Raw genomic sequence first — 17,589 nt, forward strand, 5'->3', positions numbered from 1 at the left:
AAAAAAAAAAAAAAAAAAGAAAGAAATCAACTTAAACTTAGATCCCAAATATGAAAAAAAACTACAACTGCAAAACCATAAAGAAAAACTGAAATAATACAAACTGATTCTAATCTACTCATTGCCTTTATTCTCAATAAGATGTATTTTTACGTATCTTTTTATATCCAATAGCCTTTCTGAGATAACGGCCCAAAACAGAATATCTATCTTTTCCATCTAAAGATGGAAGGAAAGTCATAAACACCTTGAACAAAATGTGTTTCATATATTTCTAAGTTGGGGAAGGGCCACCAGTCTCATGTTTATTAATTTCACACCTGACAGCATTTTCTATCAAGGAAGGTCTATTATGTAGGAGTTTTACACAAACTTGTTTGTAATTTAGTTTTAAATTTCAGAACTGTTTCTCCAAGAAATTCAAGTCAAGAAATTTACATCAATTTCCAAGAAAAGGGTATCTGTATCAGTGCTGCCCATAAAAATATAATGCAAGCTATGTACATATTTTCAAATTTTCTAGTAGCCATATTTAAAAGGTAAAATATTTAATAATACATTTTACTTTAACCAAGATATCAAAAATATTATTTCAACATGTCATTAGTATAAAATTATTAACAAGATATTTTATATTTTTGGTACTAGGTCTTCAAAATTTGCTGTATATTTTACACTTACAGCACGTCTCAACTCAGATGCTAAATTTTCATTAGAAATAGCTATCTATATTTAGATTTCACAAAATATACAGATGAAAAGGTAGATTCACATACCCAAGTTATTCCAAAAACATTTAAGTTTTATAACAACAGAATCGAGTATCAGTTTTTAACTACCCATTAATTAAAATTAAATAATACTAAAAATTCAATTCTTCACTTTTAAGTGCTCAGTAGCCACACGTGGCTGATCACTTCCATATTGGACAACAGCTCTTTTTTTATAGAACTAGAGACTTAGGTAATCGCCAAATTAATGAACAAGAATAAGCTTAACTTATAGCTTTGATTTCCCAACTCTGAATCTTTTCACATTAAAATACCAAGTTGTGCAACTCCTTAAGGAAAAACAACTTGCTTTATGAACTAATGGAAACCGTAATAGTAGGCTATCGCACAAGCTATAACATGAAGTTATTAAGAATTTAATCTCCTACCACTCCTTGGCAGTTTCTGAGTACTAGACCTCTTTTAGGCATTAGAATGTTTTTTCTTTTTGTTTGCCAATATTTACTCTTCCGCCAAAACAAATAAACAAACAAAACCAGAACAACTCAAATTATGGTAACTAACAAATCAAAGCATTGCATAATTTTTAAAGGCTTACTAAGTATTATAAAATTTGCCCAGCTATAGAAATGACTGAGAAGTGGAGACCATTTTGTAACTTTGAACTAAGGGCACATTTAAACACAATATATTTAGTAATGACACAGGCAGGTATGTAAAGCTTGCTGGAGTTCCAATGATAATGTTTTACTAATTTACAGATTTACCAATAACCTTAATTTATACACTTAACCCATTCTAGTCAAATACAGTACCTTTCAGAAATATTTTCATATTACAGTTTATAAACCAGCTAGAATATAAGAGCTCCTTACCTTTAATCCCGAAGTCTTAACTTTTCTTGCTGAAGCAGGCAAGGTAGTATCTTTGTCAACATTAAGATTTTGTTGAGATTCTGCTATAAAACAAATTGTACAGATCATGGTTTGTGCTTACGTATTTGAACCACAGACAAAACACAATTCCCAAATTTCTTATAGCAATATAAAGTTATTCTTTTCTTGATTGTACATTTTCAAATAATTAGTTGCACAATATTTTTTACACATCTCTTTCCTAATTTTCCTAATATTCTTTCTAATATTCTCCAACAGAGAGTTAAAGTAACCGAAAAGGAAAACTACATATCTATGGCATCTTGCTTAATTTTCCTGGTTATACAACAGTGTAATGATGAAAGTGTTATTCTGAAGTTGACCCTTTTGTAAATCTATCAATTAAGAAAAATTAAATATAGGTGTAGCTTCACATTTTTAGAAATACTACAGCATCTTTAAATTTAAATACTGTTTTCTTAACTTCAAAATTTACAAGATCATATAATCATTATTTTATTTTGGGATCAATTACCTTTTTGTTCTTTAAACCTTTGTGACTTCCGAAAGGATACTGGTCCTTTTAATACTTCTGAAGTTTTAACATCATAAGCACCTGGAGATGGTGCACATCCTAGAGGAAACATAAAATATTAAAATCTCATCTAATGTGACTTATGATCTTAAGTTAAAAACATGTCTTACAAATATTATATGATATTTATATGTGGAATCTAAAAATTAATACAAATGAATCTATATGCAAAGCAGACACAGACTCACAGACATGGGAAACAAACTTATGGATACCAAAGGGGAGCAAGGGGGGAGGGACAAATTAAGTGTATGGGATTAACACATACAAACTACTACACATAAAACAGATAAGCAACAAGGATCTCCTGTGTAGCACAGGGAATTATATTCAATGTCTTATAATAACCTATAATAGAAAATAATCTGAAAAAAATATAATTGAATCACTTTGCTGTACACCTGAAACTAACACAATATTTTAAATCAATTATACTTCAGTTAAAAAAAAGTCATAGTAAAGTAATATAAATGTAAAAATACTATTAATAAATTGCTTCTTTTTCTAATTAAAAAAAATGATATAAATGAACTTATTTACAAAACAGAAACAGACTCACAGATTTCGAAAACAAAGTTATGGTTACCAAAAGGGAAATATGGGGAGGAGGGATAAATTAGGAGCTTGGGATTAACATATACACACATACATATCTATATAAAATAGATAACCAACAAGACCTACTGTATAGCACATGGAACTGTGCTCAATATTCTGTAATAACCTATATGGGAAAAGAATCTAAAAAAGAATGAATATATGTGTATGTATAACTGAATCACTATGCTGTACACCTGAAACTAACACAACACTGTAAATCAACTATACTCCAATAAAATTTTTTTTAAAAGTTTCCTTTATTTTCAAATGTAAAAATAGCACCCATTTGATATTAGGCTTCTCTGTGAAGAATAATAAATATCATTATCTTCCCAAATGACCTTTACTTCAATTGGGTCAAAGGAACACAGACAACCGAGCAAAACAACAGACAGTTTTGGGATGAAAATTGTGTCAGAACAAGCAATACAGCTTTGTTATTAAGGACTGAATATAAGAAATAAAATATTTGGAATCAACTCTACTCAGAGAGATTCACTGAGGAAACCATCAGCAGATTTTAGAAATGAAGCTACTAAAAATGTCTAGCCCTCAAGATTTAGCTTGGAATAAAAATTTAGTGACGATCTATCTCTGTCTAGTATCAATACACCAGAAAATTTATAAAGCCATGTTATGCAAAGTACAAACTACTATGCTAGACTATATTTCTATGTTTCAGCAATTTATACTGTATAACCTCATGTAACTGGAGTCCCAAATCGAAGGCATTTCAGAGGGCTTATGCAAAGCTGACTTGAGATCCGGCTCTTGCTTACTTTAGATCTCAGCCTGGAGGTCGCCTCTTCCAGTTTTCTCCAAATCCTCAAATCAAGCTAGAAACCTCCATTCCACAGCAGCCTACGCATATTGTTACTATCATAGAACTTCTTGCAGTTTTGTAATGGGTTATAATAATGTACTTATCCATCTCCCACCTTAGACAAAACTGCTTGAAGTTAGGGACAGTCTCAATCACGTCCCTTTCCTCAGTATTTAGCTCAGGGTTGAGTTTGGCAGTGTGGCAAAGAAAACAGAAAGTTACTTGGGATGTGGGATTGGGAATAGAGTTTTGTATAGTAATCAGCTAGATCGATGTTCAAATCCAGCTTTGCCTGCCAATCAATAGATAATACCATATGCCAGGTACTTTGCAGTCATAGGGAGAAGATGATAAATAAGAACATTATACTCTCTCCTTTTCCAGTCTAGCTTTAAGACCCCTGGAAAGTTATTTCTATTTGAGACTGATTCTTCATTCACAAAACAGTAGCTACCTTATACTTTGGTTGTTAGGATTTCTGGAGTAATACGAGAAATCACTACAGTCACACACACACACACACACACAGCATCAAATAGATGGTAACTTATTACTCTTGAAACTGTGAGCCTGAAATTTTGTGTAATTGGCAAAAGCAGTTTAATCTATTATAAAGCAAGCAAACAAACAAATCTCCTTAAAAGACACACTGCTGACAGAACTTAGAGTAGGTTCTTTGAATGTCTGGAAAATTATATGGTTCTTGAGTCTTCTAATTAAAAAATATGCTTGTGCTGATCCATTTGCCCCCTTGGCCTTCCTTTGTGAGCAGAGGTCTTTTCCATTTGCATTTTAGCTAATAGAAATTAAGGTGTAATGAGTGACTGTTAAAAGTGTACATTATAAAGGATAAATCATGAGCTTTGATATTAAGCTGTCACTTACAGGCTGCTCAGTACAGTTACAAAACCCCTTAGTGTCCTTAGCTGTAAAATGAGGACAATATCAGTACCTGCCTCACCTGGCTGTTGGCAAGAATAAACCAGATCTAGTAGGGAAGACCTTAGCATAGTCCCTGCATCCAGTTAGTAGCCACTAAATGATGAATGCCTTACCAACCACACGGAAGGCTTCATGGTTATTGTGCTTTTGCACCGCAGTGGTTAGGAGCACAGGATGAGTTCGTGGAGGCCTGGTTTGAAGCCCCAGTTCTGACAGTTTGGATTGTGTAACATTTAGCAAATAGTCTCCATCTCTTTATCAATAAAATAATGAACAATAGGGATTTGGGGGAATTAAAATAGAATAATCTATGTAAAGACTTAGTGTGGTGCCTGGGGTACTGTCAAAATTAGCTCCCATTACTTCATCTATAGTGTTTTCACTAAGTGCTACTGCCATAATTTTACACCCATAAACTGCCTTTACCAATCTTCCTTCTTTTACGCCTAAATGGGATATCCAAAAGAAATCCACAAGTTCAAACCAAAAGCAATAGTAAATAAATAAATATATATATATATATATATATATTTTTTTTAACAGTGAGGCCTTCGGACTTGACCAACAAATAGCTATCAATGCTTCCTAATTCCTATTCCCTTCCCTCTGCTTTAGTTTCTCCACAGCACTGTTTATTGGCTGCATTCTCCAATTGAATGTAAGCTTCATGGAGCAGGGATTTTGCTTCGCTCGCTGTTGTAACCTTATCATTCTGAATAGTGCTTGGCATGTAGTAAAACCTTAGCATGTGTTTCAGGAAAATGAATCAATTAAGTGAGCCCCATCCCAGCCCTAAAAATCGCCTTCTATTTGCCTCTGATGAAGGGAATCAAGAGGGGCAAGGGGCGTGAGAGCATCTTCTGTCCCCCAGATCCTTTCCCCGTACGCACCAGAAGGGTCATTGAATCGTTTCAGGGGCGCCTTAGAAAAGGACATGCTGACGACCCGCCGCACAAAACCGAAGGTTTCTAGGGTGCTCCTCGGCAACTTCCTGCGGCTTGTTAGGCCCTATTCGCTTCAAATTCAAATCTCCCCGCTTATTCCCCTCCCACCCAACTTTAACCAATCGGAAAGCCAAAGCCTTGGACACACCAATCCAGGACGGGAACATCCATAGAGCATGCGTACTCGGTTCTAGCAGCGTCCAATTAGGTGATCTGTTTAGGCTACCATCCAATAGGAGACTATTACTGTCTCCTCTCGCCCCGCGCCCTCCCCACGGGCCCAACCCCTGCTGGCGTTACTCAATTTTAACTAAGCACCAGCAGCATTTGCGCAAGCGCACTTCACATCAAAGAATTTTCAGTCGCTTTTGACGTCATGTTGGCGGCAGTGTAATGAATTCTGATTTTACTGGTTCCAGCTGTCTCCCGTCGTTCCTTGGAGGTAAACTTTTCCGGATTTCAGTTCGTTAAACCTGGGTTCTGCCAGCGTCCTAAATGGCCTCTGAAAGGGAAAAACGAACACGAGCGGAGACTTCAGGTTACATTCCTGCGCGTGTGCAGTGACCCGAGCGGAGAAGCCGGGGCGTGGCTCGAACGCGGATATTCCGTGCGTGCGCTCAGATCGCTCGGTGCCACCGCGGCCGAGAGGCGACTGGAGTATGTCAGCCCCGTTTGAGGAGCGCAGTGGGGTGGTTCCGTGCGCAACACCGTGGGGCCAGTGGTACCAGACCTTGGAGGAGGTGTTCATTGAAGTTCAGGTGCCGCCAGGCACTCGCGCCCAGGATATTCAGTGCGGCCTGCAGAGCCGGCATGTGGCGCTGGCCGTGGGGGGCCGCGAGATACTCAAGGTAGCGGCAGGTTGGGGCTTGTGCTCAGTTTCTTCCCGGCCCCCTCAAATCTCTGAGTGCTAGAGTTCATAGTTTCCTTGGAAAGACTGGTCTGCGGAGACCCCACCCTCAGGGCCAGTCCTGAGTTGAGGTGGGAATTTGAGTACGCCACTTTTCCGGGCTTTGTTTCTAAGCCAAATGAAGCTGTTTCTTTTGTTCCTCTGCGGGTCTTCAGCTGAGAACTGCTTAACTAGATCGTTGAAGGAACAAATACTTATGGTACCTATACTTTCCTCTAGGTACTGATCTCGGTGCTAGTAGGACAGCGGTGAACGAGCCAGGTAATGTTCCCGCACTCAAGAGAGGTTATGCTCTTGTAGGGAGTCATAATTAAACTAATAAATATTTAGGCAGTTATAGGAAAATAAAGATGAAAATAAAGGATAAAGATGTCAGGACGAGGATTCGAAGGTGATGTCAGGTGATTTATTTTCTCATCTGAAATTAGAAAAATTCTCATTTGTGGAGTGGTTAAGCAGTGTCAAGAGGTTGTGAAGAAAATAATATCCCTTTTATTCTCATCAGTACCCTTTGGATCTGGTACCGATTATTTCCTTGTTAAAATTTATAGTTAAATTCAGTTAAGTTGAAGTTAGATTTCTTTCTCAGGTTAGATGCCCAAGATATTTGATGGCAGTGTTGTGTAATGGTCAAGGGATACTACTTGGTAAGATGCCTGGCTTTGTCATTTTTCCAGTTGTGTAACCTTGGGCAAGAGATTATTCATTGTTTAAGCCTTCATCCACAAAGTGGAGTAATTATAGTACCTTTCTCAGGATTGTTTTCAGCATAGCATGGTGAGTGAAGAGCTTGGAGTAAGTAGTGACTGGTATGTAATAAGCTCACACTACGTGTTAGTTATTATTATTTTATAGGAAAGTGTTTTGAGTGCCTCAGAGAAAAGGAAGATTCATGTGAAAGACATTGATTTATGTCAGCTTGGATCTTGATGACCTTTCTGAATAATTGTGCAATTTTGTGGGGTTTACTGAACGGTGATTTAATATTACACTTCAAATTTACTTTAGTAAATTTAGTTAATTTGCAGTAGCTTAGGGAATTTAGCAATAACTCTTAACTCTAGGATTTTAGACAAGTAGGATTTTTTTCCACTGGTATTGACATGAAAAGAATGTGTTTTCTTTTTTTAATGTGACATTTTAATTTCATTTCCTACAACAAATCAAAATGGATTTTAGCAGATGCATTCTCTTTTAAACTTATATTTTGGTTAGTTCTTTCTTAAAACGAGTTTCTGAAAAGTCAGTGACAACTCATCTGACCTCAGATGTACAGTATGTGCTTTAAATTTTTTTTAATGCTACATTGCCCTACAAAGAGATTGAACCACTTTTATTTTTTTATTTATTTTATTTTTCTTAACATCTTTATTCCAGTATAATTGCTTTACAATGGTGTGTTAGTTTCTGCTTTATAACAAAGTGAATCAGCTACACATATACATATATCCCCATATCTCCTCCCTCTTGCGGCCCCGTCCCACCCTCCTTATCCCACCCCTCTAGGTGGTCACAAAGCACTGAGCTGATCTCCCTGTGCTATGCGGCTGCTTCCCACTAGCTATCTATTTTACATTTGGTAGTGTATATATGTCCATGCCACTCTCTCACTTCGTCCCAGCTTACCCTTCCCCCTCCCCGTGTCCTCAGGTCCATTCTCTACGTCTGTACCTTTATTCCTGTCCTGCCCCTAGGTTCCTCGGAACCTTTTTTTTTTTTTTTAAGATTCCATATATATGTGTTAGCATACGGTATTTGTTTTTCTTTTTCTGCCTTACTTCACTCTGTATGACAGACTCTAGGTCCGTCCACTTCACTACAAGTAACTCAATTTTGTTTCTTTTTATGGCTGAGTAATATTCCATTGTATATATGTGCCACATCTTCTTTATCCATTCGTCAATGGACACTTAGGTTGCTTCCATATCCTGGCTATTGTATATAGAGCTGCAGTGAACACTGTGGTACATGACTCTTTTTGAATTACAGTTTTCTCAGGGTATATGCCCAGTAGTGGGACTGCTGGGTTGTATGGTAGTTCTGTTTTTAGTTTTTTAAAAGTTTGTTTTAAAAGACATCATTTCTTCTTAATATCCACAGGAGAGCTCTTCTTGTAGTTTATTATAGTTGCTAAAGTTAAAGCATTTCACATATTAACTTCACATTTGGCCAATCAGTGATCAGTAGTATTTCTTCATCCTCTAAAAATTAAGGAGCCCTGATCTTTCTGTAGAGAGCCCTGTGTTCTTTGTCGTAGTATATATTCCGTAGCGTAAATTAGGTTCTTCACTCGCTAGGAGGGAACTTAGGGTTGAGCACCTATCAGTGTGTTGAAATGGTATAAAATTTGATCTCCCTACTCTAAACAATTTAAGTAATTATATGTGGATTAGATGGGAAGTAAGGTAAGTCTTAAATCATGAAAACTTTATGAAAATGAATGGAATTTCTTTATTTTTAGTACTCATATGTTTATTTTTCAGGGCAAACTCTTTGATTCTACAATAGCTGATGAGGGAACATGGACTCTGGGTAAGGGTAATCTATTATATTTCTTAGAATCTTTTTAAAAATTAATTTTGTCTTGGAAATTAGTATGTTTATCCCTGCTGTAGATTTGCAGCTTTGGAAGATATAGTAAAAGAAATGTATTGAAAACAATTGTATGTCAAGATTCCCTAATGATTTTTGAAAATACAAATTAATGATTAACTCTGATTTCTTTGTGATTTTTGTTTGTTTGTTTAGAGGATCGAAAAATGGTCCGTATTGTTCTTACAAAGACAAAGAGAGATGCGGCAAATTGTTGGACTTCTCTTCTAGAATCTGGATATGCAGCTGATCCTTGGGTGCAAGACCAAATGCAAAGAAAACTTACATTAGAGAGATTCCAGAAAGAAGTAAGTCAGATGAATGTATGAATATGTGTAGTTAAACATCTTAAACTCATAGAATAATTATTATTTGAAATTAAAACTCAAATGTGGTTTTAAAAAATTACTAAAATTCTTCAAAGAAATTTTTTAAGTTAAATGGTTAGAAAAATGACTGGCCTTTCTATATATGGATTTGCATGCCTCAACTAAGAAGTCCTCATGCCACAACTAAGAGCCTGCATGCTGCAACTAAACATGCCGCAACAAAGATGCCAGTGCTGCAACTAAGACCCAGTGCAGCCAAAAAACAAAAGTCTTCAGTCTCTTTCCCTACTAATACATACAGATAAAATTCATTACTTTTAACTGCTTTAGAGTGTTCCCTAGTTTGAGTGTATCGTTATTATTTAGCTGTTCCCTCTTTGATGAGATTTAGATTTCTCTGTTTGTGTCTATTTCAAACAGTTTGTACTTTCATCTCTGAAAATATTCAAATTTTCCTTTAAGATAGATATATGGGAGAATTATTACTGGATCAAACCACTGTTAAAGTTTTGATGGATAATTTCATCTATATGATAGTGTTTCCCAAACGTATGTCTCTGGCCTGGACTTTTCTCCTGAATGTTGGACTTGCATATCCAGCTGCCTATTTAACATCTTCACTTTTCTGTCTAATAGACATGTCAAACTCAACATGTCCAATGTGAACTCCCTAATATCCCTCCCGCATTTGTCCTACCTATGGCCTTCTCATCTCACGTGATGGAAACTGGTTCAGATCAAAAAAATCTGGGGAATCATCCTCCATTCCTCTCTCTCTCACACCCTCTCCAATTGTCAGGAAACCTTACTGGCATGGCCTTCTAGATATATTCAGGATTTGACCACCAAGTCTACTACCACTCTCACCTGGACCACCTCTAACGTCTTGCCTGACCTTTTAATTGTTCTCTTTACCTCTACCCTTGCCAAGCTACCGTCTTCTGAAAATAGCAGTTAGAGCAGTCCTTTTAAAATGCATGTCAGATTATATGACTTCTCAGAACTCTTTCACTCAAGTAGAAGACAAAGTCTTTTATAAGGCCCTAATTGGTCTGGTCCTCCATGGTGTCTCTGACTTCCTCTCCTACTACTGCCCCCCTCATTCATTCTGCTCTAGCCATACTGGCCTTTTTGCTGTTCATTAAACATGCCTGGCCTTTTGACTGCAATGGTCTTCTCCCAAAGCTTAGCTAATTTCTTTACTGTTTTCAAGTCATTTCTCAATGAAGCATACTTGATCATTCTATTTAAATACTCTAATCTCCTCATTTTCCTTACTTGCCCTACTTTTCTTCTTTCTTTTTTTATCCTATACTATAGCACTTACAAACTTTTAACACACTAGATCATGGGGTTGGCAGACTATGGTCACTGGTCAAATCCAGCCCACTGCCTGTTTTTGAAGCAAAGTTTTACTGGAACACAGCTATGCTTATTTGTTTGTGTATTGTCTTTCATATAGCCACAGCAGAATTAAGTAGTTATGACAGAGACTATATGACCTTCAAAGCCTAAAGTATCTACTACCTGGCTCTTTACAGAAAAGCTTGCTGACCCCTGCTCTAGGTAATTTAGGGTTTATTATTTGTCTCCTCCTGTTAGAATGTAATCTCCACCAGAACATGGATCTTTGTCTATTTTGTTCATTCTTAAATTCCATATGCCTCTCATGGTGTCTTCTGAACAGTAGGAAATCAATAGATGTTTGTTGAATAAATGAAATGCCTCTAAAAATACTGAAGGCTGAGGTAGTACTTACTCCATGAGATTGTCGTGAGGACTGAGTATTTTAAAATATATATAGCTCTTAGAACCCTGCCTGGCATGTAATAAGCTCTCAAAAAATGCTAGTTATTAGAAATCTGTTGATACACTGATGGTAAAGTATATGTTTGCCCATACACTTGTCAACATTGTAATATGCATATTGATCTTCTAAATATTTGTAAATATGAAAGTTGGGAAAGTACCTCATAGTTTTATGTTCCACTTTGGTGATTACAGTGAGGTTTGATATCTTTTCACATGTTTATTGTCCATTTAGATTTCCTTTTTTGTCAATTGCTGGTTTATATCTTTTTACCATTTTCCTTTTGGGTTACTTATATTTTTCCTTATAAGTTTTATAATTGTTTTTTCCATATTTTTCAGAATCCTGGTTTTGACTTCAGTGGAGCAGAAATCTCAGGAAACTACAGTAAAGGTGGACCAGATTTCTCAAATCTTGAGAAATAACTGCCATCTTCTTGCTGCATTTTGTGGATCCGAGCAGATTTGCCAGCTTAATAAAACGAACAGATGATGTGATGGAAGAAAAATGGGAATGTCTGCAGTTAACAAATTGCAAAATATATTTAAATATGGTTCTAAAAATTGCATTCAAATATGAGTTACATAGGAAACATCTTAAATACTGTAGGAACTATTCTGTTGATATACGGTAACTTTTTTTTTGGACTTGTTTTTGCTCAGCATGAAGTTTTATATGCTGCATTTTACTAATTTCATATTTAACCTGTATTTTTAATACAAAAATCTTTAGAGTATAGATCATGTGAAATGACAAGGTACCATCAGGGAAAATTAAGTTTTTCTTTCAATAAGTGTGATGCAGGAATAATGTTCAATAAACTTTTCTAAATAGGAATTGTGTACCCCTTTGTCTAAGTGTACCAGTTCATACAAGGAAAATGTATTACTGGAAAAAAATTTTCAGAAAGGAGAAAACAATCCACAGATATATTCTAAGTTAATTTTAAGAGTTACTGAAAATTTCTGAATTCCTTGAGAGATGCCTTTAAGTCAAGAAATTGAAAAATAGTTTAAAACCTATCAATAAGAATAGATTAGTGCAAAAGAGAATTGGTGAAGTGAATATGGTTATTGGGTGAATCCTTTGTTAGTGACAAATACAAATTATAGTCAATGGTTATAAGTCAGTGACATCATTTTGATCTCCAGTGATCCAGACATATAGGTAAGAATTGTCTTGAAGTTTTACTTCATCCTTTTTATGTCCTTTCTAATTTTAAATATTTTAAAGAGTCTTAAATGTATTGAAAAGTTACAAGTAAAGAACACAGAATTGTTTTCTCCCTGACTCTTCAGGTTTGTGTGTAAGTTGATAACTTGATTCCCCATCACCTCTGAGTACCTAAGTGTGTATTTCCTTCGAAGGACATGCTGCTACGTAGCTACAATACAATCATTAAAATCAGGGAAGTAGCATTGACACATTATGACCACCTAATCCTTGGACCTTCATTCCATTCAAGTTTACTTATTATCCCAGTAATGTTCTTTATAGCAAAAGGGTCCAGTCACAATCATGCCTTGCCTCTATTTTATTTTTTTTGCCGTGCCACATGGCTTGTGGGATCTTAGTTCCCTGATCAGGGATTGAACTTGGGCCGCCGTCAGTGAAAATGTGCTAGGTCCTAACCACTGGACTGCTAGGGAATTCCCCATGCCTTGCCTTTAATATCAGGGTCTTTAGTCTGCTTCAAACTGGAACAAGTCTTCATTTTAACCTTGACTTTTACAGCCTTGGCTCTTTTGAAGATTACAGGCTAGTTTTGTACACCTCTGTCATTGTGAATCTTGTTTGATATTTCTTCATGATTAGAATCAGGTTATGAATCTTTGACAGGACTGTTGCAGGAGTGTTGCTGTGTTCTTTTTGTATCCTAAGTTATTGGTTTCAATTTGTCCTTTTTCTGATAGTGTTTACTGTTGGCCTGCCATATGTGTGGGTTTCAAATTCTCAGATTCAACCAACCAAGGATAGAAAATAGTAAAAAAAAAAAAAAAAAAAGTCCAGAAACTTCCAAAAAGCGAAACTTGAATTTGCCTTGCAACAGGCAACTAGTTACATGGCACTTATGTTGTTTACAACTATTTACATAGTATTAGGTATTATAAGTAATCTAGAGATGATTTAAAGTATTGTGGGATGGATGTGGTAGGTTATATGCAAATACTATGTCATATTATTGAGCATCTGGATTTTGGTGTCCGAGGGGGATGCTGGAACAAATACCCTGTGGATACTGAGGGACAACTGTACTTAGATCACTGATTAAGTGGTGTCTGTCAGTCTTCTCCACTATAAAGCTATTCTTTTCATGTTTATGGTTAGGTATTTTGTGTGATGTAGTTTCAAAAGTACCACCTTGTTTCTCATCAAACTTTAAATTTATCTATATATACTCATGATTTCCACTTTATTCATTGGGTTAAAATCTATTATTCCCATTACTTTGATCCTCAAAATTTTTTCTGGATTCGGCCAGTGGAAGGTCATTGCAGGTGGCTTCTATGCCCTTTTGACATGTCCCCATGATTATTTAAGCAACTTCTTATTCTCTGGCATAAGATATACCAGACTTATTATTGCTTTCCCTACCCTAGCACAAGAATCAGCCATTTTTCCCAGGAGCCCTGGTTCTCTAGTGAAGAATGGTATTTAGAAGCCAGGTTCTATGTGTTAGTGAGTAGTTGCTGTTGGTGTGTGTCTATTATGCATACATTTACATCTAGATTTTTATATTTATGTATATATTGAAAACCATGAGTTCACACTTAAACTTTCATTTCTGATCCCATGGGGTTCATTTTTGCTCTCTCCCTTTGTACAGAACTCCTTTCAACAGTGAGATACCTGATCCCTATTATCCTTAATATAGTTGGTTCACTATTCTAGGTCATCTTCCCATGCGAATACCTTTCTCACTGCTCAGGCTCCAAAACCCTATGCCAAGCAGAGATAACCCGCCTCACCTACTTGGATCCTAATGCCCCACTCTGGGCCGCTGCAGCCCAACCACACCCTTCGGCAAGATACCTATGATGTTCATTTTACCCAATAACTTTAGGAGTGAGTTGTTGGGGAAGAGGCGTTTTTCCTTTAATTGGCTTATCTATGTGACATTAAAATTTTTTAATATTTTGAATAAACATACAGTAAAATCAACTTTGTTTGTAGTTCTGTGAATTTTAACTTATGTAAAGATATGTGTAAAACCTCCAAAATCAGGAAATTGACTGGTTCAGTCAGCCCAAAACTCCTTCATGCTTTCTCTTTATAGTTACACCCTACTCCTAGCCTCAAACCCTGGAGCCCACTGATTTAGTCTCTGCCTCAATATTTTTTTTTCAAGATCTTCATTTAAATAGAATCATATATAATCTTTTAAAAACACAGCTTTGAGATAATTCACATACCATACATTTTACTCATTTAAAGTGTATAATTCAGTGGTTTTTAGGATAGTCACATTAAGTTCAACCATCACCATCGTCAACTTTAATTTTCATCATCACCTCAGGAAAAAACCCCACCAAATCCATACTTTTTAACTATCACCCCACCCAACCACGCACAGACACCCAACCCCCTGAAGCAACCAATAATTTACGTTCCATCACGTAGATTTCTCTGTTCTGGATATTTCATGTACCTGGAATCATAGTGTGGTCTTTTGTTTCTGGTTTCTTTGACTTAGCATAATGTTTTAGAAGTTCATCCACGTTCTAGTATGTGTCAGTGCTTCATTCTTTTTGGCTGGCTAAATAATGCTCCATTTATGACTACCACATATTTATCCATTTGCCAGTTGATGGACACCTGGGAAGTTTCCACCTTTTGGCTACTGTGAATAATTCTGCTATAAACATTCAAGTACAAATTTTTGTGTGCATCTGTATTTTAATTTCTTACCTAAGAGTGGAATTTCAAGTTTTATGGAAACTAATTATTTGAGGAACTGCTAGATTGTTTTGCAAAGTGGCTACACCATTTTACATTCCCATCAGCAGTATATGAGAGTTCCAGTTTCTCCACATCTTTGCTAACATGTGTTATGTGACTTTTGGATCCTAGCTATCCTGGTGAATAAGGAATTGTATCACATTGTGGTTTTGATTTACATTTCTCTGATTGCTAATTATGTTGAGCATCTTTTCTTGTACTTATTGACCATTTGTGTATCTTCCTTGGAGAAATGTCTATTCAGATCCTTTGCCCATTTTTTAATGGGTTATCTGCCTTTTTATTATTGAGACGTGAGAGTTCTTTATATATTCTGCACAAAAGTCCTTTATCAGATATGTGATTTGCATATATTTTCTCCTTTTATATATGTTTTTTCACTTTCTTGATGGTGACTTTTGAAGCATGAATGTTAATTTTGATGAAGTTTAATTCATCATACTTTTGGTGTCACGTCTAAGAATTTTGTAATCCCAGGTTATGAGGAATTTTTTCCAATGTTTTCTTCTAAAGTTTTATCATTTTATCTTTTACATTTAGATCTGTGACCTATTTTATTTTTTGTAAGAGCTGTGAAATATAGGTTGTTTATTTTTTTGCATATGGATGTCTAGTTTCAAAATCATTTGTTGGAAAGGGTATTCATTCTCCATTAAATTATTTTTGCACTTTTCTCAAAAATCAATTGCTATTTATATGGGTCTGTTTTTGGTCTCAGTATTCTGTTCCATTGATCTGTGTGTCTTTCCCTTCACCAATACCACACTGCCTTGACAATTGTAGCTTTAAAGCAAGTCTTAAAATTGGGTAGCGTGATACCTTCAACTTATTTCTTCAGAATTGTTTTGACTGTGTTTTCTTTGCCTTTCTGTGTAAAGTTTAGAATCAGCTAGTCTGTATAACAAAAAGTCCTGTTGGAGTTTCCACTGGAATAGCATGTCTTCTGATCCATGAACATGGGGCATCTTCATTTAGCACCTCTTTGATATAGATCATCAGCATTTATGGTTTTCAGCTTATAGAACCTGTACATCTGTTGTTAGATTTATTCCTAAGTGTTCATTTTCTGGAGCTGTTGTAAATGATTTTTTATTTGGTGTTGGTACTTTTCAGTCCTTCTATGTCCTTGCTGATTTTCTAGTAGTTCTATACATTACTGAGTGGAGTGTTTAAGTCTCCAACTGTAATTGAAGGTTTGTTCATTTCTCCTTTCACTGCTGTTTTTACTTCTTGTATTTTTAAGCTCTGATGTTAGGTGCATACATATTTAAGCTTGTCATGTCTTGGTGAATTGATTCTTTTATCATTTTTTAATATCCCTCTTTATTCCTGGTAATTTTGATACAATTTCACGAGTCCATTTAATCTATATTGGGAAGTAATGTGCAGAGAGGTTAAGAGCATAGCCTCCGAGTCAGAATTGCCTGGATTTGAATCACACATCCAAGTACAGGTGTATGACCTTGGGCTCATCACTTACCTGTTCCTTGGTTCTGGTTCATTTGTAAATTGGGATAATCTCATTCAATTTATAGGATTAAGGATTACATGAGATGATTCATCTGAAACATCTGACTATAGTACCTGACAGTAAAAACTATCATTGTTAACCACAAATGTTAGATCAGAAATGTCTAGTTTTTAGAAAGTATGTCACATAATTAGAAATACATAGAAGGTTCAGGTCCCTTTTTAAAAACAGCACTTCTGAAAAGAGGGATTATTAAATATATCTAACCTGAGTCAAATACCAAAGGAACCTTTTTTTTTTTTGTGGTGCACAGGCTCTGGACGCGCAGGCTCAGTGGCCATGGCTTACAGGCCTAGCCGCTCTGCGGCATGTGGGATCTTCCCGGACTGGGGCACGAACCCGTGTCCCCTGCATTGGCAGGCGGACTCTCAACCACTGCGCCACCGGGGAAGCCCAGGAACCTTCTTTTATAAAAGTTTTTCTTTCACCAGTAATTCCATATACTGTCTACTTTGTATCTTGTTAGTTTAAACATGAACAGTTCAAAGTCATCTATTGTTTCAGTTCCAATAATAATAATTAACAAGTGATCTTAGCAGATTAACTACGACCTGCTGGAATACTGTTTAATTAGATAATAGGGTTGCACAGAACTTCAGGTGGGCTGAATCTGAGGGTGAATTTGTATTATGGATAGCCATAGTAGTGATGAATCTAAATAATAAAAGCGACCAATAGTGTATAAACACTTACTTTTTAATGCATATTAAGCATATTTAATTGTCATCATCTTGTGTCTATCTTTAAAAAACCATTAGAAAGGAAAGTGTCAATTAGGTAATAGCCATACTCTTATACGAAATTTTGTTTCTCCTACCATGCATTTACTTTAGTGCTAAATTTAAATATAGTGAGTGAAGACAGCTTTTTATTGTGGTTCTATTATCACAGTGCCAAAATAGTTAATTAAATTAGAAGAGAAACAAATAGAAAACCACCCAGCAAAGGAA

General features: G+C 35.9%; 2 protein-coding genes across 8 annotated transcripts in view; one reads left to right on the forward strand and one right to left on the reverse strand.

Moving 5' to 3' along the window:
• Positions 1 to 5,671, reverse strand: part of HMMR (hyaluronan mediated motility receptor) — a 50,381-nt gene extending 44,710 nt beyond the window's left edge. For 4 of the 7 annotated variants that reach the window (XM_027084365.1, XM_027084367.1, XM_027084363.1 and 1 more), the window contains exons 1-3: positions 5,457 to 5,582; positions 2,142 to 2,240; positions 1,607 to 1,689 (exon numbers count right to left, since the gene is read on the reverse strand). In XM_027084365.1, coding sequence (XP_026940166.1) covers positions 1,607 to 1,689; positions 2,142 to 2,240; positions 5,457 to 5,502 — 228 coding nt within the window. In that variant the 5' untranslated portion in view covers positions 5,503 to 5,582. Of the gene's footprint in view, positions 1 to 1,606; positions 1,690 to 2,141; positions 2,241 to 5,456 lie in introns of all 7 variants that reach the window. The other 3 variants (XM_027084364.1, XM_027084368.1, XM_027084369.1) reach the window with 2 other exon arrangements.
• Positions 5,672 to 5,960: 289 nt separating this feature from the next.
• NUDCD2 (NudC domain containing 2) lies at positions 5,961 to 12,438 on the forward strand. The gene is made up of 4 exons (XM_027084375.1): positions 5,961 to 6,358; positions 8,901 to 8,949; positions 9,166 to 9,317; positions 11,490 to 12,438. The coding sequence occupies exons 1-4, from the start codon at positions 6,170 to 6,172 to the stop codon at positions 11,571 to 11,573; spliced, it is 474 nt and encodes a 157-aa protein (XP_026940176.1). The 5' UTR covers positions 5,961 to 6,169; the 3' UTR covers positions 11,574 to 12,438.
• Positions 12,439 to 17,589: the final 5,151 nt, after the last annotated feature.

The sequence above is a fragment of the Aethalodelphis obliquidens genome, unplaced genomic scaffold (genome assembly GCF_003676395.1).
Source record: "Aethalodelphis obliquidens isolate GAN/ISIS:26980383/991018 unplaced genomic scaffold, ASM367639v1 scaffold52, whole genome shotgun sequence".
Classification (NCBI taxonomy): Eukaryota; Metazoa; Chordata; class Mammalia; order Artiodactyla; family Delphinidae; genus Aethalodelphis; species Aethalodelphis obliquidens.